Source organism: Mugil cephalus, chromosome 23 (assembly GCF_022458985.1).
Source record: "Mugil cephalus isolate CIBA_MC_2020 chromosome 23, CIBA_Mcephalus_1.1, whole genome shotgun sequence".
NCBI classification, from domain to species: Eukaryota; Metazoa; Chordata; class Actinopteri; order Mugiliformes; family Mugilidae; genus Mugil; species Mugil cephalus.
In genome coordinates this window covers 10,388,212-10,412,611 of record NC_061792.1, presented here as the reverse complement: position 1 = coordinate 10,412,611, position 24,400 = coordinate 10,388,212, and the positions used below count along the sequence as shown (strand labels likewise).

Below are 24,400 nucleotides of genomic sequence, written 5' to 3'. Positions count from 1 at the left end.
CCGGGACCTCGCTGCGCCGTGCACGCGCCGCGATTACAGCGTCTTTGTGCCGCTCTAATTAGAGTTAAAGCTGAGGTAATGAGAGTTTCCAGGGAGTGATGAATGTTGTGTCGGCCGGGATGAAAGAGCTCTTCTTTGTTCCTAGGTCCTCTTGGCTTATGGCAAAGTTATTGGCAGAGATAAGGAGCCGGGGAGCCTTGATTAGTCTGGTAGGGGCGGCTTTAATTATTATAACACTAGAAAAGAAACAAAAAGAACACGAGGAAACGAATGAATTGAATTAAATGTGTTGCTACTATATCTTAAGCTGAAGGGACAGAGTTGAGGTTTGTCTTATGAAGACAGGTGAACCTTTACATGTGCTCTCTCTGGCGGCGTGATTGCAGATTGTGGTAGTGTCAGTTCCCAACCTTAATTTATTTGTAGAACTTTTCAAAGCAAAGGCGCGGACGGCAAAAGAATAAACTAAACTGTCCAAAAAATAAACTTTTACTTGTGCATCAGGATGTAGAATTTAAATTTCTATATGCTAATGCTAATTAAGTTTATTATATGCAGAGATGCACCAGAAACATGCTAAAAAACGACACGCAAAGTAAATTATTCTTAGATTTTTCTCAGTTTTTCTTAATTATTAATAAAAACTTTAAGCCTGAAAGGGGCTTGTGGTTTTAGCATCACGTGTTGTGGACATTACACAACACAATGCCGCCGTTCTGCAGAGCCCCGGACACCTGACACTTGTTTACGGATGCGAGGCAGCGAAAAGCACAGGGCAACTGCGCCCTGCCAGCTGGTTCAAGTATCCCACCTCTGGGCCAAGAGGGTTTTTTTTTTTTTTTTTTTTTTTTGTTTCTCGCGTAACACAGCCCGGGGTTCCTATTGATAATAATTCCCAGGTGGAGATGGATGGCTGATAGGAGGAGTAGCCTCCGGCCGTGCTTTCCACATCTACATATCTACACAGGCATCTCTGGGGTCAGACGTGACCTAGTGACCCCTGGAGGTCAGACCAGTCTAGACCAGGACAACTGGAAAAGAAGAATTACATCACAGCTGATTTATCCCTTTAATATAAACTCTTCATGTTAATTCATATAAAATGAGCTGTAGCTTTAATCTCATGCTAAATTATACTTGGTTGTAATGGAACAAACGACTCAAGAGTTATGAAACCCAGGTTTAATGTGTGTCTAAGTATTACAGGCAGCTCGTTGAAGGTGACCGTAGAGTTTGAACATCATTTCATGCCAAATCAAATTTCCTGCCCTAAAGGGGGGAAAAAAAAAAAGACGCTTATCTTTTATTTATGAGCTATTGACAGGAACAGACCAGATAAGGATTATTATAACATTTGAATATGTAAACTGTCACACAAAATATGTTTTTTCTTTTTTTTCTGCAGCAATTAATCCCTTTCACTTCATTGATACGGATCCTGTCCTTCGTCTTTTTTAGTTTATCACGATAAATTTCACACGTAGGCGTTTCTCCCGAACTGTTGCGACGGCTCACGTGCTTCCTTGCGCGGGCCGCTGGCTGCCTTGCTTTGCTTGTTGCGTGCCGTCACAAAGGATGCAGCTCCAGCGTACGAGTATTCGGCTCTACTAAGAAGAAGAAAAAGAGAGGAAACTGTGAAAAAGCCTGCTAACTCGTGCTAATAAGCAGGTTTTGCACAAATTGCACAGCTCCTTTCAAAGCAACGGAAGAATTATTTTTATTGAAATAGGAGTATCAAAAGTAACAAAACTGCAGCTAGCCTGGCTAAAAACTCAACAAACAGGCCAAATAATTACAGATTTTTCAATTAAAACTATTAAATTCTGCCAAACCTGTGTCTAAATCCCCCCGTTTCTTTTGAATCCCTATAGCTACTCTCAGTCAAGGTGACTTTGACTTCCACTAACGTCCCTCTTACATGACTGCAACAAAGAAAACATTCACACACAGCAACTAATCAAAAATAATCACACAACTTACCCCGGTACATTCGGCAATTACGTGACAAGATGTTGAGTGAGATTACCGCATGTTTTCGGACCGCGTGGCCGCTAAGGTAATTATTTAAATGAGTTAGCCGCCTCGGTTCAGAGTCAAATCAGATTTCCATTAAATCGTTTTTTTTCACCGACGACTGATGTGGAATCACGCTGCTGATGTAAAGCGCGTCGGCTGAACCGTTTACCTGATGGTGAAGCCCTCGGACAGGGAGAGGCAGAATATGAGTCCTCCCAAGATGCACAGCACCGATCCGGCCCAGCCGATGAAGAGGGCCGCTCCCAGCTCGAACCTGCACGGGTGGAAAGTACAGCAATCACCGTACAACATGACTCCTTTTCATCAGATTGTTTTTTTGTCCTTACTTCTGGGCGAAGAAGAGGGGGTCAAAGAAGTCGGTCGTGATCCTGTGGGCGTATATGGAGCATGCGGTCAGGCAGCAGAGGCCTGTGGAGGGAAATGAGCAGATTCCTAAAACTGTAACGCATTCCCCGATGAACCCAGACACCGAATTTGCTTTGTACCGCTGAGGATGAAGTGGAGGCCTGACAGGGCGGTCAGACGAGCCTTGGTGGTCTCTGAGCCTCCGATTCTCGTGCACTTCATCCCGACCAAGGCCAGACTGGCGCCGAAGAAACCCAGACACACGGCGGCGATCATCAGACCCCGACACACCTGGATGTAGGCTTCAGGAAGGAAACACAGAAGAGGTGGTTTGAATTTAGGATCACCTGTGATCCCTGACAATGAAGCACCACGAAAAAGAAATGTGCGATTCACAGGAAGGATTTCAACAAGAAGGAATTACATGATGTTGTGGGGCATTTTGGGAAACAATACATAAGCAATGATGCTTTTCCCACCAACGAGTGGTGGAGAGTAATGGGAAGTGACCTCGGTGCGACTGCATGACTTTCTCAGATTGCTTCGTTCGGTCACATTAGGAGGTCGTACTGGTCTCGCTCAGATCCAGTACTGAAATATGCCTCTTGTGGCCTTTAGCTTTAAATGAGGTGGTTGTTCGTGGCCTCGAGCCAGAGTCAGAAAAGTATCCAGTTCCGAATGCATTTTTTTTTTGACAATGGTGGTCATTCATCCAGAAACAACAGGTGCATCAGTCGGATGGATGTCCTCAGATACCTAGGTCCTGAGAAACTCGTTGCTGTATGTCTGTCTCCGATACCGAAAAGCCCGTTTGGTGACGGTCTGCCACCGTGAACTCACCATCCAGAGCCAGCATTGATGGGAAGTCCTTGCAGTTGGACACGCCGGTGGAATCGGTCACGCACGTCTTCCACAAATTGGACCAGAAAGTAGCCGTGGTGATGACCGTCCCGTCCACAGAAGACACCTTCCAGTAGTCCGTCGGCAGGGTGGACGACACCAGGATCCAGCCGGAGACGGTCAGGAGGAAGGCGACGATCTGCGTCGCCATGCTGCCCATTTTCTCTCCGGCTTGGGACTGGTGAGGGAAAGTTTCCCCCGGTGAGGAAAAAGACAGGACGTGGGAGGGTGCGTCAGCGTTGGCAGTTCTGCAGAACCTTTGCCTCTGCTTCACCTGCTCGGTCCGTCTCCAAGAAAGCAATATCAGCAGAGGCATGTTGTGTTTTGAGGGTGGTGGTGGTGGTGGTAGGTAGGTGGGTGGGTGGGGGGAGCTAGGATGCACGCACAAGTCATCACTCCTCACGGTGTTCATAGGGTCTGCAAGGGGATCTGCAGGGGCACGGAAGTCTTTAATTGAAAGGATCTGAAAAGTCTTTGACAGAGAAGGGGGGAAACACCAGATGAGGAACCGAGATAGTGTGGAGATTGTATGGAGGAACGGATGAATGACTCTTTTTTTTTTTTTATTTGAAGTTTGGATACTTGGCATCTTGTCACAATGCTGCATGGAAAGCAGACTGAACAACTATTTATAAGACAGATCAGTTCTGGTTTTACAGCGTTACAGCTCCATCAAGTGGCGGAAAAGGAGGATGAATTTTACTAGATTTCCAAACATCCAGCCTTTTTTAAGACGAACTAAAGCACTCACTGCTAATAACTGCTTGTGGACACAGACCAATCCTGAGTCTCTTTTACATGGCATGGCTCCAGATTAGTCCACCACTTTGATCCAGGATGAGATCTTGTTAAAATTTCATTCCAGCAAGAAAGAGACTGAACGTGGGAAATCAGTTTCACTAATCTCTTCGGTCTTCTTCTATTATCTTATTTCCACCAGAGTCCTCCTCCAATTTGTGCTGCCAGTCATGTGACTTCACAGAGAAATGAAAAATGTTGTCTTACTGTCCAGTACTGAAATGCGTATGTTGGTTTTTCATGTTCTCTGTGTTATATATATATATTTTTTATCACTGTCGGTGGTATCTTACTGTTCCGTGATGAAGCCCTGTGTACTTTAACGGCACGTTTAGTGATTAAGTTGCCGTGGCTCAGCTGTTACTGCGGGATGATGATCTAGTGGCTTCTGACACAACTATTTTAATGACGTAATTGAACTTTGAGCTGAGAAGGGAGAGACAGAGGAAGCACGAAGAACAACAAAAAAGGAGAAATAATAGCGGCGTCAATTGTAAAAGTGATTGAGCGTAATGAAGCACTTGTGCTGGAAAACTGTTTTTATTCCAGGAAGAACTAAACCCAGGTGTTGTTAATGTCAGCAAACACTAGAGGAGGTGCTGAACGCGTTGTTGCCTCCCGACCTCTTGACAGTTGAAGCCTCCGTGCCTTATTTCCATGGGAGCCGTTGCCGGGTAATCTCAGAGGGGACCTTAATCCAGTAAACCTGCTAATGAATGGGAGGCAGCTGGAACAGGTTGTTATCAGCGCTAACCTGCTCATGACATTGCATTAATACCACAGATGTGATCATCCGACAATCTTAACCTTTCAATCGCCTGGAAAATTAGTTTTTTATTGTATGAGCAGGTTAAATAGGCCTGTTAATTATATTCAGTTATATTTACCTGTCAGTAAATATAGCTGGTCTTTGTCTAGAATAGTTATGAGCTTTCTTAGCACCTTTGAAAGAGTATAAGTATTATGGACTCTCTCACAAGGGGCAAGTAATTATTAGTCCACCTTTCAACGTTTATTTATTAGCGATTCTTCACTGTGATAAATTATTGATTTATAGTGTCCCGGGCTACAAATAATTCATTGATTCATTCAGAAAAATTCATAGAACATAGTTTTTAACCGGTTCAGTGGTGTCCCCCAAGGAGCCGTCTTAGGTCTTCTTGTATTTTCATTATATGTACTTACATTCACCCTTAAAACTAAAGGTTCAAAGGAACCAGAAGCGGTTCTTCACATTGATGCCATATGGGAACCTTTTAAAGTTCTTCAAGGAACACTTTGCCTATTGGTTCTTTAAAGAACCATCATTATCCAGGTCTTTAAAGAACAAAAAGCGGTTCTTCACATTGATGCCATATGGGAACCTTTTAAAGTTCTTCAAGGAACACTTTGCCTATCGGTTCTTCAAAGAAATATTTGTTATCCTGGTTTTCAGAGAACCGTATTCAGTCCTTAATGGAAGCGTTTTGAAATTCAGTTCCCCAAAGAACCTTATACAGAAAAGGTTCTTAGACATCAAAAGGTGCCCCAGAGCAATTGTGAAGAACCGATTTTTCTTAGAGTATTTTTTTGTTTGTCTTAAATATATTAAAGGCTATTTGGGAATGTATTTGCTAAACTTAAAGTGAATATAAAGATGAGATATTTCTTATATAGCCCAGTCCAAATCTTTATTTTTTTACCTTAAATGTCAGGAACACCTTTACAGTCAATGATAATCATGTACCAAAAATCATGTCATGAATTTATATTTCACTACTATTTGTTGGAGTTTTGAACACATTTCTCAATACATACGAACTAAAATGAAAGGAGGTGAGCAGCTCTTGGGTTTGACTCACCGAAGGAAAGAAAAACAACCTGGGAATTTACGAAAGCAAATAAAAAAAATAAAAAATAGATTAACCTGACCTATCACAGGGCTGGGAAAGCATGGGAACGGAGTGTCGATCTCCTGGAGAAGAAGCTGCTTGTAATAATCTCCCGCTGACTATTCTCCTTTGGCCTTCTCCCCAGTCAAACATCAACAGGAGGGATAAAGTGTGAACGTTTATTCTGCCCTGTTATCATTAGATTGTCAGCGTGAGGATGATAGTTTAACCTTGTTCCATTTGACCAGATTTCTCTCCTTGAATGTCCGAATGGGAGGAGGAGGAGGAGGAGGAGGAGGAGGAGGAGGGCGACGTGAGGTCATGGCTTTGGCTGCTCTGTTCTTTGTCTTTGATCGTTCATTGCAGTCCAGGAAACACCTGTAGACCGTCTCTCATTTACAGCCTCCTCTTTATTTATAGGATATCCTCTTTTTGTCCTCATCACCTGTCTCTGTGTTTGTGGAAGGGAGCACAAAGTCACCAAGTGAGCAAACAAAAATTAAAAAAAAAAAAAAAAAGGTGGGCAATGGAAATAGTCTGCTTCAATTTAATCCTGCTTGTTTCAGACCCTGAGACATTTTTCATCCCGTCACGCCTCGTCACATGATCGGAACTTCCCACCCTGTCACGTGACGGGCATAACTTAGCCCTTTATCACCCAACATAATGCAATACTAGAAAGCCATATGACGCAATTTTAGTGAGTCCAACACAAATCTGTCTTATCTTGTCTCAATCGTAAATAGTTTAGACCGTCACTCGGTTACTGTGAATTGTTGTAAATCCAACCCGCTCATATTTTTCCAAATGCATAAACAGTTAAATATCGTCAACGTAGTAGCAGAATTTCTTTATTTGAACTTTGTGGAACACAATGTTTACACAATATTATAACAATTATGCTGTTAAGGCTGAGGATAATTAACAGTGATGTGAGGTTCACGAACGGGTCAACGTTTTGAACGGCTCCTTTAGGTAAAGACTCAGTTCGCAGTTCGCTTTCTTCATTATACATTCACATTTTTCTCATGTCTTCATCTGTATTCTACATTTATTGATATTATTTTGTATACATACATATTTTTTTATTATTATTATTATTTTTTTTTTTTTGCATTTTTGAAATTTTCTTGTGTGTGGAAATTTTTGAGTTGTTATCGACAGATATTATTTTTTTACAGTTTAAAATAGCGATTTCACTAGTGTTTCCATTACTAGTGGAAACATCTACATTTAGAAAAAACAACTCAAACATCGCTGAAACATTTTTACACTCTCATGAGATGGTTTTTCAGACCCATCGATAGAAAAGTGCGTCATTAAAGAGCAATGGAAACACTTTTTTTTCGCATTTTCCCGTCATTTGAATTCCATCTTCCCCAAAGTTAAAGTCAAAATCATGAAATATCGCGAGACTGTACATTCATTGGAAACACATACAACGAAATCTCAGAAATGTCGCTGTTATTTTGAGAAAAACTACTATGTGGAGTCGAGCAAACGTAGAATCTGATAATGATAGAGACACAGGATGTAGCTAATTATGTGAATGACAGTTTCAGAATATAAGAAAAAAAAATGATGAAATAACATCGGCTTTTTGTAAGAGACGACTCATCAAGATACTGCTCGTTTAAAAGAGTCATAAATCCCATCTCTGATGTGTAATTACTTTCCCCAGAATCCAGATGTCCCGTTTTAAGCTAATGTGGATACATGTAGCCAATAACACGAGGCGATCACTTCTCTCAGCCAATCAGGCGCCTTGTGGGCGTCGACGTCTATTTCCTCCTTTACGTAGCTCGTTCACCCCCGGTTGCGTGTCTGCCTCCGACCGGTGTACTTCACGCACCTCGGGGTTTCCGACCTCCATGTGGCTCGTCTCAAACAAAGTTATGCCGTATAGTCCCGGAGCGACGCAGCAGCAAGAAGAAGCGGAGAAAGTTGGACGAACACGTGTCGTGTCGGTGGGGGGCTACCATGGAGAAAGACACTAAAAAGGGCAAAACTAACCCGGCGGCGTCGGCGAACATTGTGTCCAAGATATTTTTCTGGTAAGTCGATAAAGTCGGTGTTAGCTTAGCGGGGGATTAAAAAAAAAAAAGAAACAAAACAAAACAAACGTCCCAGGTTTAGTTGGACATTTAAACTGAAAGTAAGCGCGAGCTACACGTTTATATAACGTGTGTTTTCAGAACAATTAACGTCCGTAACGTCTATTACGTGTATATACGTTGAGTGTGATAATGGGAGAAACCATTTTCATCACAGGTAGGTTGACTTATCATTGTGTGTGTGGGGGGGGGGGGGGGGGGGGTGTATGCGAGTTGACATAATGTTGGCTCGGTTTCATTTAGTGAGGGAGCAACAGTGAAGGGAAAAACAAGCCACCTTCAGGACACAATTGTATTTTCCCCGCTGTGTGTCTGTTTGAGGAAACAACAATTAAAACAAATAACCTCCAGATGTAGGAGCCGATAGGGACAGACCCTCTAGGAAGTGTTATAAAAAAGAAAAGGCTCAAATAGAGGGTTATAAACGTGGGTATTAGTGCACATGACAGCATCTACAAAAAAAGTTACAAAACAGCCTCAAAGAGACTATAAATAGCAACAAAGATGCACAAATTTGCCCCTGTTTTGAAGTCTGCGGGGCAAGTCCGTGTGGTTTTAACACCTCGTTGCCTCTTGTTGTGTCTCCCCGTGATCGTTTCTTCCTCAGGTGGCTGAATCCTCTGTTCAGCGTCGGGTACAAGCGCCCGCTGGAGGAGGATGACATGTACGAGGTGCTCGCCGAGGACCGGTCGGAGACCCTGGGGCACGACCTGCTCAGGTAGGGCGGCTTTTTAGAGTCATCGCAAGTACTTACATTGCTGAGAACAGGTACAGAGCAACTGTTAAGTTAATGTTATTTGCACTAAGTGACAGTTGTGCGCTCGAGTATGTTCACATTTAACTGCTTAACCGTCACGACAACACATCTGTCCACTTATATCCGATAAGATCCGAGAGATTTAGGTGCAGTTCACGTTGAACCACTTATATATCTGATATAAGCACCCGTAACCTGATCTACCTGTTGTGCCACATCCCTCTTGTATGTTACGTACAGGATGTTTACAGGACAATGTCAAGTGTGATGTAAGTATCTCGAGGCCTCAGCCTCAGACTCCACCAGATGTTGCTAAAATTGTGTCAGAAAAAGCTAATCTAAAAAGAAAAATAAGGGAGGAAGCTAATATTGCTACGCTTAAATGTTTTCTGCTTTCTTTTCCCATTTGCAATCGCACCTTATACGTACAAGACCCTTTGAGGTGCAGGTGTAGTTGGTTTAAAAGGCATTTCCAAAATGACTTGAATGAGACAAGCAGCTGCTGTAAAGTGGAAAAGCTGGCTTCACGACCGCATTTTGGTTTAAGTGGTGGCTTAGAACACAGGCTTGTTTTCATACTGATTAAGCAGGAAATCTGCCGTTAAATTTTCCGTGAAATTTAAGTTTACTCAAAGACGAAACGAGCCCGAAGTGTTTTCTCTGAGGCGTCCCAGCTGTGTTCGGTTAGCGCGTTGGAAGAGATAAGGTATCGCTTTGACATGGCTCCGTTAAACATGTGTCAGCGCTAAGTGCACAGTTATTCACATCACTGAGCATCACAATGAAACAAAACGTTCAAAAAGCTTTACAGCCACACAGTGACTGAGGGATATTTTCTCTAGTACTTGACGATGAGATAAATTCTATGGCCCTGTTAGAGGCCAGTTGTTTTACGTCTAGAGTGAGATGTCCGGTGTTTATTCAATGCCTTTATAAACATCAGGAAACGTCATGAAGTGACCAAAGCCACCAGCGAACGTAGGAGTCGGAGAGAGGACGACGCGTCTGCTTAGTTTTTTAGCTTTTTTTTATTTTAAAATTTATAAATTTCTGTGCAGCATTTCAATTTCTGACCTTTGGTCACGGTGTAAATATGCAGCTTATAAAGAGAAAGAGAGTGAGTCACAGGTTGATCAGAGCTAAGACCAGTGGCTGTGGACATGTCGGGACTTGTCCCTGACAGTCTGCCCATGTGATATGATTTCACCTGTCTCAGCTCCAGCTGTTGCATCAAGCGAAATCGAGTCCTCGCCTTTGATCACGCTGCCATTGAACACGCTAGCCCGGACTCATCCGCACGTGAGAGTTTCTAAAACACCGACGCCTTTTTTTTTACGACAGCTACTGGGACCGCGAGGTGCGAAAGGCTCGCAAAGAGATGCGCAAACCCGCCCTGGCCAAAGCCATCTTCAAGTGCTACTACAAAGGATACGCCGTGCTCGGCCTCTTCACGCTACTCGAGGTCAGCGTCACGTCTGCGCCACGCCGCCATTTTGATGATCCCAGACCCTTGTAATCAATTGTCATCGCTCAACAGGAGGTGATCAAAGTGGTGCAGCCGGTCTTCTTGGGGAAGATGATCCTCTACTTCGAGACGTACGACCCAGACGACACGAGGGCTTTGCACGAGACGCTGGGCTACGCGGCCGGGCTGTGCTTCTGCACCATGGGCCTGGCCGTCCTCCACCACCTCTACTTCTACCACGTCCAGAGGGCGGGCATGAAGATCAGAGTGGCCATGTGTCACATGATCTACAATAAGGTCAGCGGGGAGGGGGCACGTGCGTCGAAAGTTGTTTGTTTATTTAGCGGCGGCTATAATTACACGGCGCCGGCAGCACCTGCCGCGTTTTTGTTCCAAACAGATCGTGCCAGATTTTGACATGTAATCCTTTAAGAGCTCTAACGGCAAAACAGGTCAAACATGAGAGTTTAACCGTAAAAAGTCCTCGCGTACGACGCGGTTTAAATAGACTGTGGTGTCTTTTCTCTTTTCAGGCGCTTCGTCTGAGCAGCTCGGCCATGGGTCAGACCACCACAGGCCAGATCGTCAACCTCCTGTCCAACGACGTCAGCAAGTTTGACGACGTACGTGAACTTTGGGGCTCGTAGAAAAGGGAAACAGTCGACCTACATACGCAGAGTGCTTGTTTTTAGCAATTCACAACATGCAAATCACGTCAGTATTTGGTGTTGCTGCCATTTGCCTTCAAACCAGCATCAGTCCTCACAGTTACACTTTGCACAAAGTCCGGGACTTAGTGGGATTTTAGAAAAACACATCAAGCTTATTGCTACTGTCTGGAGACGTCTGGTCAGAAGTGGTCTCCGTGGAGGAGCCGTAGCCAGAGACCCCTCCCTCTGACACGGAAACAAGGTCAAGTGACTCAACTGTGCACGAAAACAGGAACCGAGGTGCTGATGAGTCAAAATTTGGACTATTTGCCTGTGGCAGAAGGAAGTTTGTTCACCGAAGAGAGTTACGCTAATGAGCACGTGAATGCTGAGAAATACAGGCAGATACTTTTCCATCATCAGTACCAACAGGAAGGAGTGTGATGGGCCCCAAATTTATTCTGCGGTCATCAAGAACCGTCTTCAGCGTTAGAAGAACAGGAAGTACTGGAAAGTGAAGGCACGGCCAGAGATGGAAGGATTTGAGGAAGTCAACATCCAGAAGATCTGTGCTTAGTTCTCCAAGATGTTTGGAAGAACCAACCAGCTGAGCTCTTTAAAAACTCTGCGAGTGTAACTAGGAGCTGATGCTGTCTTGAAGAATAAACTATATACACTTTAGCATTCTTAGTTTACAGCATTAAAAGGTTCAATTTGCATTTAGTTAATTTGCATTAAGCCAAAAATTAAATGTAACCACAGAAATAAAGATGTTTGACGTTCAAACATCTTTATTAACCAAAAATTTCACCCATTTTCCTATAAATTGCTTGTAAGTAAATGTAACAGAGCAGCAGTTTGACAAAACATTTACAGTGAGAAATTGAGTTGCATGTAAGTCGGTGTGTGTGTTGCTCTGTGCATCAGTTGCAGCGATTTTTTTTCTCTAGATATTTGGAGATTTAAATGACAGGACGTCTAGTGTCTGACAGTTGAGACGTAAGAACAGACGTGTTGTGTGGTGAACTTGCTGAACACATCAGCGGTTGTGTTCCAGACAGACAGACGGCCTTTGAGCCAAGAAGCTGCCGGGTTTGATGAGCGTGACACATTTATATCGTGTGTGGTTTCAGAGTCTCGCGTCAGCGCTGTCCCGTCCCGACTGCGCGTGCTGAGATAAACAGTTGGCGAGTGTGAACTTCGTTCCTAGCGTGAGGCTCGGGGCTTAATTGTGCTAAGCACCAAATCCATTTTGTCCTGTTGGAATGCGGCGTTTCACTTTAATAAGCGAGGCGGAGGCCCGCTTCCTTCAGGGCAGGTTGCGTTTGCCAGTGGGATGTTAATTACGCCGCGACATGCTCTCACGCTGGGTCGGATTAAAGCCTTTTGACACTGTTACTTGTGCGTCTGCCCGTGAGTCAGCGCGAGTCCTCGGGGCAAACTCCTCATCACCTCCCTGAGTCTCTGCGCTTGTTGTTGTTGTTGTGTTACCGATGCTGTCACAGCTCATTCATGGCCAACTCTTTTTTTTTTTTTTACCAGTTGACCATCTTCCTGCACTTCCTGTGGGTGGGGCCTCTCCAAGCCGCCGCGGTGGTGGGGCTGCTGTGGTCGGAGATCGGCCCCTCGTGTTTAGCCGGGATGGTGGTGCTCATGTTCCTGATGCCGGTTCAAACCATGTTCGGGAGACTCTTCTCCAAGTTCAGGTACAGTACATGCACGACACATGTGTCCACTCTGAGGGTAAACGGGAGAAAACATTCATGTCTATACTTTCTCTCCAGGAGTAAGACGGCCGTCCTCACCGACAGCAGAATCCGCATCATGAACGAAGTGGTTTCCGGGATAAGGATCATCAAGATGTACGCCTGGGAGAAACCCTTTGCTGCTCTGGTCACTGACGTCAGAGGGTAAAACTTTTCTATGCTTTTTCCTCATCATTACGTTACAGGAGACATTTAGATGTCAGATGTACTTTGATGTTTATGTTTGGATTCAGTGACCGTTAGGAAGGAAAACACAACTACAGGTTAGGACTGGGATTATATATCGAGATAAAAAACTTTAATGAGACAACGCCTGTGCACATGCTCCACATAAACTACACTGCCGCACAAAATACATCCAAGAAAGCAGATCTCAGAAGAAGACGAGAGATGACTCGCTCCTTATCTGCACCATAAGTCACTCATTACGTATTAAAAAAACTAAACCATCATCCATAGTGTTTGATGATGAACATTCATGGAGCCGTGCATGTAAACGCACCAGCTACAGTATGAAGAAGTGTGCGCTTCAGCTGCACTAACACAAAACGCTCCAGCCACTACACAAAGCATTATCCTGCTGTGTAGCAAGTTTAATGTTTTCATTAGCATAGTTGAGGATTTTTTAGGAAAAACAGGTTATTTTTTGAGCCGTTTTTATTTAAATGTGAACCTTAAAGCTTTAGCTTATTGTTATTTGAACAGCACTTTTCTTTAACCAGCTGAGGAAACATATCTATTTATTGTTACTGGATCAGATTTGACTTTAAAAGTGTAGCTCACTGTGGGTAAAAACATCAGGATATATGTTAATGTTAAACCTAAATCTATGGGGATGTGAGCTACAGGTAAGTGTGTCTGGATGTGGTGAAATGTCTTAAATAAACTCGTTTATTCTTGTATATTTTTTTGGTTTTGGGATATTAGATGGAAGCTGTTGGTACTGGAGGAGATGGAGGATGGGGAGTGGGGGCTTTCAAACTATTTCTGCAGCAGTTTGTTCCCTGTGGAAAGTCGGATTATTTTATTTTATCATTTCCTACAAGTGAGTCACTGGTCTATCCTGTGCCGAAGGACGCGCACGCACAATATTCCACCGATGAAAGTGGTGCAGCGACATGAAAAGTTTCTCATTAATTACCACTTTGGGATTTAAAATCAGATTTCTCATAAGTTTTATCTGGAAGGAAATACCCAAAACACAATCGTTGGTCCTCGGAGGATACGCGTTTCTGTGAGTAACGTTTAAAGCCAACACGGCTTTTGTTCGTTTGGGATCACGCCCACTGATCTGAACCGTGCGGTGAACAGTCACTGGTGTAATCAGCGTGAAACAGGATTACGGTGTCAGATAAAAATGTACATTTGTCTGATAACGTCAAAGGAGCTTTTCCTTTTGTCATCCGGAATAACCGCGAGTCTTTTGTTTTTGCCGCCGTGTCGAGTTTGTTCAGGATCGGGTTTGTTCAGGCTGGGAAACAGACACCGCGATAAACCACTTTTATTCTCTAAGTGCGTGTGTTTTCCGTGTCGTCCTGCAGGAAGGAGATTTCCAAGGTGATGAAGAGCTCGTACCTGCGAGGCCTGAACATGGCCTCCTTCTTCTGCGCCAGCAAGATCATCGTGTTCATCACGTTCGCGCTGTACGTGCTGCTGGGAAACACCATCTCGGCCAGCCGCGTCTTCGTCACCGTGTCCCTGTACACGGCCGTGCGTCTCACCGTCACCCTCTTCTTCCCCAGCGCCGTGGAGAAGCTGTTCGAGAGCCGCGTCAGCATCCGAAGGATCCAGGTGGGGGCATTGTTCAAAAATATGAAAACAAACGAAGCGCAGATTTGATCTGGACTTGGCAGCGCTTCAGTGCGGTCCTAAGGTCGTCGCACAACTTGTGAAAGCTGCAGGGTTCTCGCTCTCTGTTTAAAACAAACTGCTGATGTCAGGCCTCCTTATCATTCCCTCACAGCACTTCTGTTCCCAGACGCCCTCCTTCAGATTTCATTAGCTCATAGAGCTGAGATCAAATCTAAATCCAATGAAACCAGATAAACTGATGGTTATGAAACATAACAGATGATTTACCTGAACATTACAACAACAAACACGACTATAAACACACTTAGGAGCAACATTAAAGACGTATTACTTTCTTTTTTTTTAATATAAACCAGTTCTATTCTTCTCCTGCTGAAGGAGTTTCTGCTGCTGGATGAGATCACAAAAAGTGACGCTCCCAAACCGGAGGAGGAGGAGAAGAGCGACGCTGCCGTGGACATTCAGGACATGATGTGTTACTGGGACAAGGTGCGGTGAGGACACTTCAGCTTCAGCTACCAGAGGATGTATGTGGCGCATCGTTAAGTTTGGTCATTTCTTCCTCCTCTCTGCAGAGTTTAGACGCTCCGTCTCTGCAGAACATCTCCATCACGCTCAAGTCAAACGAGCTGCTGGCTGTGATTGGACCAGTTGGCGCTGGGAAGGTAAACGATCACGGAGGAGTTTCTTCTTCTTCTTCTTCTTTTTAAGATTTTCCCCCAGCGGCTCACGCCTCGCCCGTCTCCGCTCTCTCTGTCCCTCTCCGTCCAGTCGTCCCTGCTGAGCTCCATCCTGGGGGAGCTTCCCGCCGAAAAGGGGCTGTTGAAAGTCCGAGGTCAGCTGACCTACGCCGCCCAGCAGCCCTGGGTTTTCCCCGGCACCATTCGCAGCAACATCCTGTTCGGCAAAGAGCTGCACCCGCAGAAGTACGAGAGGGTCATCAAAGCCTGCGCTCTGAAGAGGGTGAGACATGAAACACAACATCATTTACAGCAGATTTACGTCATCTCTTCCTTCACAATGAATGAAGTGAATACAGTTTTAGCTGCGACTGTCTGAATAATTGATGGGTCCTCGTGGTGGATGGAGCCAGAGGTGATTAGAGTCTGGTCTGACTCTTGATGCTGACTTCTCTCGGTTATGTAATAGTGATATTTGTTAATGGTTTTGGGAGCCTGACACGGGGTTCAAAGTGTACGGGACGACTTCGTGCTGATTGTAAAACCACTAACTCGATCCGCTGAGTTTAATGCGATTCATTTTTCTGTGCTTCTGTGTAGTAGAAGTTTAATTTAATTCGTGCTCATGGCTTTCAATAAAAAAAAATCTATTTTTTCACTCAGCTTGTTACGGTAAATGGAGGAATTCTGACATGTCACATGCATCCAAGTCCCAGAGTTGTGCAACATCTGAGCTCATGCTGTAATAATAATGCTCAGTCATTGTTGTGGTTACTATCTAAACCTGAGTTTGCGATTTCTCCGTTATAACATAACAGACGCACCGTGTCACATGTGGAGCAGCGTGGGCGGGAGAGGTTTGGTAAATGATCCCTGATCATTTACCGATGTTTGAATGTTGCTGCTGCTCTTGGAGATCTGTAAATGTTATTTGTGCAAAGTCATCCAGTGGACGCGGGACTAGTCCAGACACGTCCGTCCCCTTTGCCTGCACTCACCTGTGTCTTCATGGACCCCGCGTCTAGTAAATGAGTGACCGCGGAGTCTTGTGACAGCGGCGGACGCAGCGAGTAAAACCCCGTCTGATAATCCCCCTCGTCTTATCTTCACCTTTATCTCATCTGGTTTTATGCGCCGACACATAAAACCGCATAAAACGCTTTCACTAGAAACCAGCTGAGTCACTGCACATGGATTCGTGTGAGGCAGCTGTACGTTGAAACCTGGTTAACAGGATTAGATGTAACTTGTTTTTCTCTTACTAATCTGGGAACATCTGTCGCCTGGACGCATCATTGTGACTTTTACCCCGTAGCCAAATGCACCGAGTTCACAAAGGTCACAGACTCTGATGTCCCCTGTTCTGCAGGACCTGGAGCTGCTCCCGAATGGAGACCAGACTCTGATCGGGGACCGGGGGGCCACGCTCAGCGGGGGCCAGAAGGCTCGGGTCAACCTGGCCAGGTAACAATCACGAGTGATTATCTGCTTTGGGTGAATCTCTTCCATTTCCTCTTCACTTGGCAGGAAGTTAGTCATTTCAGTTTGTTTACTTTAAGAGGAAGCTGTGGAATTACCTGTAGTCCCCCTGAAAGAGCTCTGTTATAAGCTTATTAAAGGTTTTTATTTCTTTGTCCCCTTTCAGAGCCGTGTACCAGGAGGCGGACATCTACCTGCTGGACGACCCTCTGAGCGCCGTGGATGCTGAAGTGGGGAGACACCTCTTTGAACAGTGAGCGACTGACTTCCTCCCCCCCTGCCTGTTTTTCCAGCCGTCTCTTCCCCCGCGCTCGTGTAAACACATGTCGAGAGCCCCGCTTCCTGTTTGAAGGGGGGGGATTCGTTAGCAAACAGGAAAACGTTGGCGTGTCGCGCTCCACTTAAAGCGTCAGATAACGAGCGGGAGAAAGTTCCTGGAATCGTCCGCCGCACGTGATGACACATTGTTGTTTTGGGCCACGCTGCTTCGGACCGAGTGAAAACACTCGAAGATGAAGGAAAAAGTTAGCATGCGCCGAACCGAGCCAGGAAGAGGCGCGGTGCTGCCACTGTCAGGAAGACAATTGAACAGTCTTCCTGTTCCACTCTTCCTCTTGGCCAGCGCGGCCCCACGGATCGATGCCAAGCAGCTGTAACAACGAAAGAGTTTGGGATTTTATTTAAAATCTGACTTTTCTTTCTTCGTCTCTCTCATCAGGTGCATCTGTGGCCTGTTGAGGAACAAGCCTCGGATCCTGGTCACTCACCAGCTGCAGTACCTGCAGGTGGCCGACCAGATCGTCGTCCTCAAGGAGGTCGGTCAAGTAACCACGGTTACGTATAGTGTGTGTGTGTGTGTGTGTGTGTGTGTGTGCGCATTCCTGAAGAGACTGGCTAATGAGAGACACGTGTGAGGCCAGAGAGAACATATCACCAGAAGATGTTTGTGTGGCAGAGAAGAGGCTGGAGTCTGTTACGCTTCCCCTCAGAGTTAGAGTTGTGTCTTGTGTCCTGTTGTCGTGAGGACGTATCAGCAGCAGCTCGAGGGTCCTGCTTCAAATTTAGCACAAACACCCACTTCAATGGAATTCAGTTGTTTCATGAATAAATAGTTTGTGTGTGTGTCCTCAAAGCCAGGGTTTAAATTCTGCCTTTATGATGTGGAATTTGTCTGTGTTTTTTCTCCATGAGTGAGTTTTATTGGATGTGATAGTACAGTGAATGTGTGAGTTTCCCTCTAGCACCACCTGCAGGTCTGGTGCTGCCGTTGCTTCTTTCTCTTGTGGTTTCCTTAAACTTTCACGGCATCTCAGTGACGTGTGCGTGTTTGTGTCAGGGTCACATGGTGGCGAAGGGGACGTACACGGAGCTGCAGCGGTCCGGAGTGGACTTCACCTCCCTGCTGAAGAAGGAGGAGGAGGAGGAGCAGCAGCAGCAGCAGCAGCAGCAGCCGCCTCAGGAGATCCACGCCAGGAGCAGAACTCTGTCGGAGAATTCAGTCGCATCGTCCGTCCAGTCGGTCAAGGATGGAGACCACTTACCGGTTTGTGCATATCATCATCGTCCAGTGACGTGTGTGTCATCTACAAACTGAAGCATCTTAAAGTGGTCTTGTGCTGTCACTGCACCAGAAACTGTCCAGATGGTGTTTCTGTTTCATAACGATTACATATCTGTGCCCTGATGTTGTTTCTATTTGTAGTCACTAAGTTTAGACTGTGTGGAGCCAGAGTTTGATACGTGAACCCTTTAGTTTCTAGTAATGAAACAAAGATTGTTTCACGTTAAACACGTTAAACACGTTAAACATGTTGATCCTGATCCTCTCAGGCTGAAGCCGTGCAGACGGTGGCTGAGGAGACTCGAGCTCAGGGAACCATCGGAGCTGGTCTGTATTACCGGTTCCTGAGGGCCGGGGCCAACGTCGTGGTTCTGGTCCTGGTTTTACTGGTCAACCTCTTGGCTCAGGCGTCGTACATCCTGCAGGACTGGTGGCTGGCTTACTGGTAACTACGACAACACGGCCCGTTCACGTGCCATTCATTCACAGTATTGCAATTTCCTTATTTCCTCCATCCTTGTCTCTGACCTCAGGGCCGACGAACAGGAGAACCTGAACACGCTCATAGCGACTGACTTTAACAGCTCACACAGTGTCTACCCACCCAACGCCACCAGCCTGGACACGGGCTTCTACCTGGGCGTCTACGGAGGCCTGACCGTCGCCGTCATCGTCTTTGGCTTCATCAGGAACATGCTCCTGTTCAAAGTGCTGGTGATGTGCGCACAGTGTCTCCACAACCGCATGTTCGACTCCATACTCAGGACGCCCGTACGCTTCTTCGACATCAACCCCATTGGTAAACAACAACAACAACAACAAAAGAAGAAGTCAGTGTTTAAGGAACACGTGTGGTCTAATATCTGATATGTTGTGTCTCTGCAGGACGAGTCTTAAACAGGTTTTCTAAGGACATTGGGCAGCTGGATGCAAACATACCTTGGACATTTGTGGACTTTATTCAGGTGAGGACAGAACCAACGTGAAGCCGTATTTAATGTACGTGTTTCAGGGAGTAACTCGTCTACTGTCGTCTCTGAGCAGGTGTTCCTCCAGATCCTGGGCGTCATCGCCGTCTCCGCGTCCGTCATCCCCTGGATCCTCCTCCCCGTCGTCCCCCTCTTCATCCTCTTCCTGTTTCTGCGTCGCTACTTCCTCCAGACGTCCAGAGCCGTCAAACGGCTGGAGGCCACCAGTGAGTGTCCCTCAGGGACTTCCATTTTACATTTAAACGAGGCGCGTCGGGAAAAAAAAAAGCTTCTGACACGTTTGTCTGTCCTGCAGCTCGGAGCCCCGTCTTCTCCCACCTGTCCTCGTCTCTCCAGGGCCTGTGGACGATCCGAGCGTTCGGAGCCGAGGAGAGGTTCCAGAAAGCGTTTGACGCCCATCAGGACCTGCACTCAGGTTGGAGGCCTCAGGCTTGTTTGTAGATTGTTGTGTTGTGTTGTGACGTCTCTGACACGTGTCCTTGTCCCTCGTCCTAAACAGAGGCCTGGTTTCTGTTCCTCACGACCTCGCGCTGGTTTGCCTTCCGCCTCGACGGCATGTGCTCCATCTTTGTGGCCATCACCACGTTCGGCTGCCTGCTGCTCAGAGACCGTAAGGAACAACGCCGGCTTTAAAATGTTGTTGGATTATGTGGAACCTGGATGTGTTTCCATGGTGAATGTTTGTGTTTGTTAGAGCTGGACGCCGGCTCCGTGGGACTGGCCCTGTCCTACTCCATCACACTGATGGGGATGTTCCAGTGGGGGGTGAGACAGAGCGCAGAGGTGGAGAACATGGTGAGATCATCATCAGACTGTGATGTTCCTGGTGCGTTCAATGTCACCACGTCCAACCAACCAATTGTCTCCGTCCTCAGATGACGTCAGTGGAGAGAGTGATGGAGTACACGGACCTGGAGAGTGAAGCACCCTGGGAAACGTCTAAGCGGCCTCCCCCCGACTGGCCCAGCAAAGGCCTGGTGACGTTCGACCAGGTCAGCTTCTCCTACAGCGAGGACGGACCGCGGGTCCTCAACAACATGAAGGCCACGTTCAGACCCAAGGAGAAGGTGAGTCCGTTTAGTTTTATCTCAGTCATTCTGGAAGACGTGGTGCTGATCATCTGTCCCTCACGTCTCAGGTTGGTATCGTGGGGAGAACAGGAGCTGGGAAGAGCTCCCTGGTCTCGGCTCTGTTCCGCCTGGCAGAGCCTCAGGGGAAGATCTACATCGACGGCGTCGTCACGTCCGAGATCGGCCTCCACGACCTGCGCCAGAAGATGTCCATCATTCCTCAGGTCAGCATTTGTCTTGTAACTGTAGAGTCCCTCGTTTAGGAAATGTCTAACGTCTCCTCTGGTTCTGCTGTAGGACCCTGTGCTCTTCACCGGCACCATGAGGAAGAACCTGGACCCGTTCAGTTACCACAGCGATGAAGAGTTGTGGAGCGCTCTGCAGGAAGTCAGTGACACGTCTCCAATATATGTCCTATATTTGTCTTTATGTGCAGATGTGATAGTAAATGAGTCTGTCACAGTCTGTTTATATCAAGCTACATTTAAACGTTGGTTCCTCCCTGTAACACGGTTCAGTATTTAGACAAAAACAACAAGTCCTCTAATACCACGGCCCTGGGACACGGAAACCTGTTCCTCAAGAGAAAGTTTTAAAGGCCTATAATTACAGCCAATGTTCAAGAAGTTACCTGGGACACGGACAGAAAGTTTTATTGCCCCTATAGGTATTGATATGTTTATGTAATAAGTTATGTAATTGAGTTAGTTAACTAACTTCTTTCTTAAGTTACTAAGTAACTTCTTTCATTCATAAGTTACTTTCAAGACTTTTAATAAGTTACTTAAAAATGTTTTCACCAACATATTAATATGTTACTACTTTAGTAATGAAACTTCATAATCTTTACTATTTTAGTGATGATAATTCATAATCTTATACAAATGTTGGCTAATTCATTTTCATCAAAATTCTTCCATCATTTTTCTTGTTTCCTCTTTTCTTCCTTTAACTTCCTCAACTCTTGTGTTTTTCTTTTTTCTCTTCCCTCCCTCTTTCTCTCCCTTCACTGTAAAACTCCAGCCTCTCGTAGTTCTGAGTCCCATAACCCCCTCCTTCTGTTGCTTGGAAACCGCGGGGGAGGACACGGCCCCCCCCCGGCCTGCTACTGCAGGGATGTTTGGTGGATCCAGGCCCCCAGCCACGGATGGGAATCGAACCAATCTCTTGCGACTTCCAGTCGCGGTTGAAACCCACCACGCCACCGACGGCCCTTCACACTTGAACCTTCTTTCTTGGCGCTTTTAAGTCTTCACTTTGGAATCTGGACTTCAAAATACACCGACCCAGATAAGATTCGAACCCATGACTTCTAGACTGCCAAGCAGCCTCCTAACAGCCCGCGCTGTTTGATCCGACAGGAGGTTCAATGGCGTTGACACAATTTGACTCTTCGCTTTGAGTGTTGGACTTTAAAAGTCTCCAGCACCGATAAGATTTGAACCCATGTTCTCAGAGTCTCCAGACAGTCGTCTATCAGCTTGAGCTATGTGACCACATGGTTCTCACCTTTCTTACAGCTTTTTATTCTTCACTTTTGGTGGTGGACTTTAAAAACCACTGGACATCATAAGACTTGAACTCAGGACTTAAGAATTACAACACCGTCCTCCAACAGCCTGAGCTATGAGACCACACACTCACTGTCTTTATTAGAGCTTCTCATTCTTCACTTTGGGGGTTGGACTTTAAAAGCTCCTGAGTGTCATCAGGCTTCAACTCAGATCTTAAGAAGGAAAAGAGATTCCTCAAACAGGCTGCACTATTTGACCACATTTCCAGCCTTTTCTTCTGTTGTGGAACTTCACTGTCACCCAGTGTCATAAGAATCAAACCCAGATCATCAGGAGCCTTTAAACACTCTAACAGTCTGAGCTATTTGGCCGCATGGATGTTTTTATTGTGGACCATCATAAGAATTTCATGTCTTCAGAATCCTCACTTTGGTAGAGATTCATCTTGGTCTCATCAGTTCATTAGATTGTTTGTTCCAGACCTTCTGTGGTTCATCTCTGTACTTTGCAAACTTCAATCTTACCTTCTGATTCTTACTACTGATGAGTGGTGACATCTTTTGCTGTGGCCTCTGTTGTCTGCTCTCAGTCTTCTAACAGTGGACTGTGACACCTTCACCTCTGCACTGACGACTTTCTGGTCTTCATGTGGGTCCATCCTCTTCAACAAGAAATGCAATACTTTATAGGTTTCAACCCAGCCCAAAAATGTTATTCAGAATATCTCCGTCTGTCTTTACTTCGGGCGTGAGACTTCAAAATTCACGACTTGTCGGCAGATTCAAACGTACAACCTTCAAACTACCAAGCAGTCGTCTAACAGCCAGACAAAAATAGTACAACAGTTTCCTGCACATTTGACTCATTTAGGGTGTTGGACTTTGTTGGGAAAATTCAGGAACTGTCTGAACAATTGACCAGGGTTTCAAACTGACTGGAGAGTGATGTCGTCTCGCTTTCTTAAAATCATTTCAGACTTTGTCTCCTGCAGCAACTCCTTTAAAGTCTCATTTTGCCAGTTTATATACAAGATGGTTTTTTTTGGCTCAGTCTGGTGTGTTACAGCGCCAGACTAACCTAATCAGACACCATTATGTACAATTAAACGGCCTCATGATCTCCTGGCTGATTAGCTTTGTGCCAGGAACAATAAAACCATGTGAAGAAAGCAGATACAGATAATGAAAGAACGGCCGAATCATAGCAGAGCTTTAGTACCTTTGTTTTAATAAGGGGGGAAAAAAAGTTGACTTGACTGAAGCTTTTACTTTGAAACTCAGAGCACATGAACACATCACTACAGTAGAATCCAGTCTTCACTCTGTTCGTTCTCTGCAGGTTCAGCTGAAGTCTGTGGTGGAGGAGCTACCTGCTAAGTTAGAAACGGTCCTGGCAGAGTCCGGCTCCAACTTCAGCGTGGGACAGAGGCAGCTGGTGTGTCTGGCCAGAGCCATCCTCAGGAAGAACCGCATCCTCATCATCGACGAGGCCACAGCCAACGTGGACCCCAGGTACTGAACATTCAAGAGGAACAAAAAAAAAAACACCTGATTAACATCCAGCTCTAACACAAACATCCTCTGATGCTGCAGGACAGACGAACTGATCCAGAAAACCATACGAGACAAGTTCAGAGACTGCACCGTCCTCACCATCGCTCATCGCCTCAACACCATCATAGACAGCGACCGCATCCTGGTGAGCTCCGCCTCCTGCGACGCAACAAACTCAAACCATGTGACAAATAAAGAAACTGGTTATACAAGTGTCTGTTTTCTGCGTTTTGTGTCCAGGTCTTAGATGCGGGGAAGATCCACGCCTACGACGAGGCCTACACCCTCCTGCAGGATCCAGACGGCATCTTTTATAAAATGGTGCAACAGACTGGTAAACAGGAAGCAGCAGCTCTGCTAGCGGCAGCCAAACAGGTGACTACTGCTTCTCTCTGAACCATCACGTACACAAAACGCCAAAACCTTCCTTACCTCACGTGATCTCTCCCCCCCCCTCGTCTCTCCAGGCCTACCACAGCAGAAGCCGGCCCAGCGTCTCCAACGGCGACGTGGCGGACGGCAACCTGGTGATCTTCGAGACGGCTCTGTGAGCGTCTGGGTCTCTGCGTCACCAGAAGACTTCAAAGTGCCTGGGCTGGTGGTCGTCCACTGCAGCTGGAGAGGACGGGGGCCGACAGAGAGGCCACAGCTCCAGCCTCAGAGCGGCCGGCGAGACGCTCAGCCCCAACGGTGCTGCTGCTGATCCTTCAGGCTCGGACACCGAGCTCGGAAAACGTTGATGTAGAGCACTACTTAAGCTTTTTATTTATCACGTGTTGAAGCGCTGCCTTGGAGAGATGACTTCCAAACAGCCACATGATCCTTAAAGAACACTAAGTGCCTTGTTTCAGGTTTGCACTTGTTAATTTAACTGTTGAAAAGATCCAAAGTTGCACGTCAACAAAGGGGACGACCGATGAATGTCCTGCTCCGACACATTTCAAAGAGATTACACTTTAAACGTTGATTTCTGTTGTTGTATTTTAAATGGTTATTTTTGTTAAATCCATAATAAAATCCTAAGCTCGACGTCCTCACG

The 24,400-nt window shown here is 45.9% G+C and overlaps 2 protein-coding genes and 1 long non-coding RNA gene across 4 annotated transcripts; 1 reads left to right on the top strand and 2 right to left on the bottom strand.

The window, feature by feature from the left end:
• Positions 1 to 1,167: 1,167 nt before the first annotated feature.
• On the bottom strand, positions 1,168 to 4,025 carry LOC125000803 (claudin-10-like). 2 transcript variants are annotated; one of them, XM_047576489.1, is made up of 5 exons: positions 3,223 to 4,025; positions 2,523 to 2,684; positions 2,364 to 2,445; positions 2,186 to 2,290; positions 1,168 to 1,607 (listed from the first exon to the last, which is right to left on the bottom strand). In XM_047576489.1, exons 1-5 carry the CDS (start codon positions 3,887 to 3,889, stop codon positions 1,475 to 1,477), a joined length of 1,149 nt encoding a protein of 382 aa, XP_047432445.1. In that variant the 5' UTR covers positions 3,890 to 4,025; the 3' UTR covers positions 1,168 to 1,474. The 2 variants fall into 2 exon arrangements, with proteins under 2 accessions (XP_047432445.1, XP_047432446.1); XM_047576490.1 differs by having other exon boundaries at positions 1,168 to 1,604.
• Positions 4,026 to 7,749: 3,724 nt separating this feature from the next.
• Positions 7,750 to 24,390, top strand: LOC125000775 (ATP-binding cassette sub-family C member 4-like). The gene is made up of 29 exons (XM_047576445.1): positions 7,750 to 8,005; positions 8,673 to 8,783; positions 10,164 to 10,284; positions 10,360 to 10,584; positions 10,821 to 10,910; positions 12,480 to 12,643; positions 12,722 to 12,847; positions 14,245 to 14,494; positions 14,894 to 15,004; positions 15,091 to 15,180; positions 15,287 to 15,478; positions 16,565 to 16,659; positions 16,841 to 16,927; positions 17,393 to 17,489; positions 18,011 to 18,217; positions 18,505 to 18,680; positions 18,769 to 19,034; positions 19,121 to 19,200; positions 19,280 to 19,430; positions 19,520 to 19,639; positions 19,724 to 19,834; positions 19,919 to 20,019; positions 20,100 to 20,291; positions 20,363 to 20,518; positions 20,592 to 20,681; positions 23,147 to 23,319; positions 23,401 to 23,506; positions 23,602 to 23,736; positions 23,829 to 24,390. Exons 1-29 carry the CDS (start codon positions 7,932 to 7,934, stop codon positions 23,910 to 23,912), a joined length of 3,981 nt encoding a protein of 1,326 aa, XP_047432401.1. The 5' UTR covers positions 7,750 to 7,931; the 3' UTR covers positions 23,913 to 24,390.
• LOC125000824 lies at positions 21,291 to 23,606 on the bottom strand. Its single transcript, XR_007111399.1, has 2 exons — positions 23,461 to 23,606; positions 21,291 to 23,322 (listed from the first exon to the last, which is right to left on the bottom strand). It is a non-coding gene; the product is annotated as an uncharacterized LOC125000824 (long non-coding RNA).
• Positions 24,391 to 24,400: the final 10 nt, after the last annotated feature.

What these genes read in the sequence shown, in the direction of transcription:
- LOC125000803 (XM_047576489.1), bottom strand. Translation starts at nt 3,889, where the DNA reads ATGCAGCATTGTGACAAGATGCCAAGTATCCAAACTTCAAATAAAAAA. An exon ending in CCTCCACTTCATCCTCAGCG is followed by an intron (nt 2,446 to 2,522) that starts GTACAAAGCAAA and finishes TTCCCTCCACAG; the next exon opens with GCCTCTGCTGCCTGACCGCA. An exon ending in CCCCTCTTCTTCGCCCAGAA is followed by an intron (nt 2,291 to 2,363) that starts GTAAGGACAAAA and finishes CCACCCGTGCAG; the next exon opens with GTTCGAGCTGGGAGCGGCCC.
- LOC125000775 (XM_047576445.1), top strand. Translation starts at nt 7,932, where the DNA reads ATGGAGAAAGACACTAAAAAGGGCAAAACTAACCCGGCGGCGTCGGCG. An exon ending in GCCTCTTCACGCTACTCGAG is followed by an intron (nt 10,285 to 10,359) that starts GTCAGCGTCACG and finishes ATCGCTCAACAG; the next exon opens with GAGGTGATCAAAGTGGTGCA. An exon ending in AGACTCTTCTCCAAGTTCAG is followed by an intron (nt 12,644 to 12,721) that starts GTACAGTACATG and finishes CTTTCTCTCCAG; the next exon opens with GAGTAAGACGGCCGTCCTCA.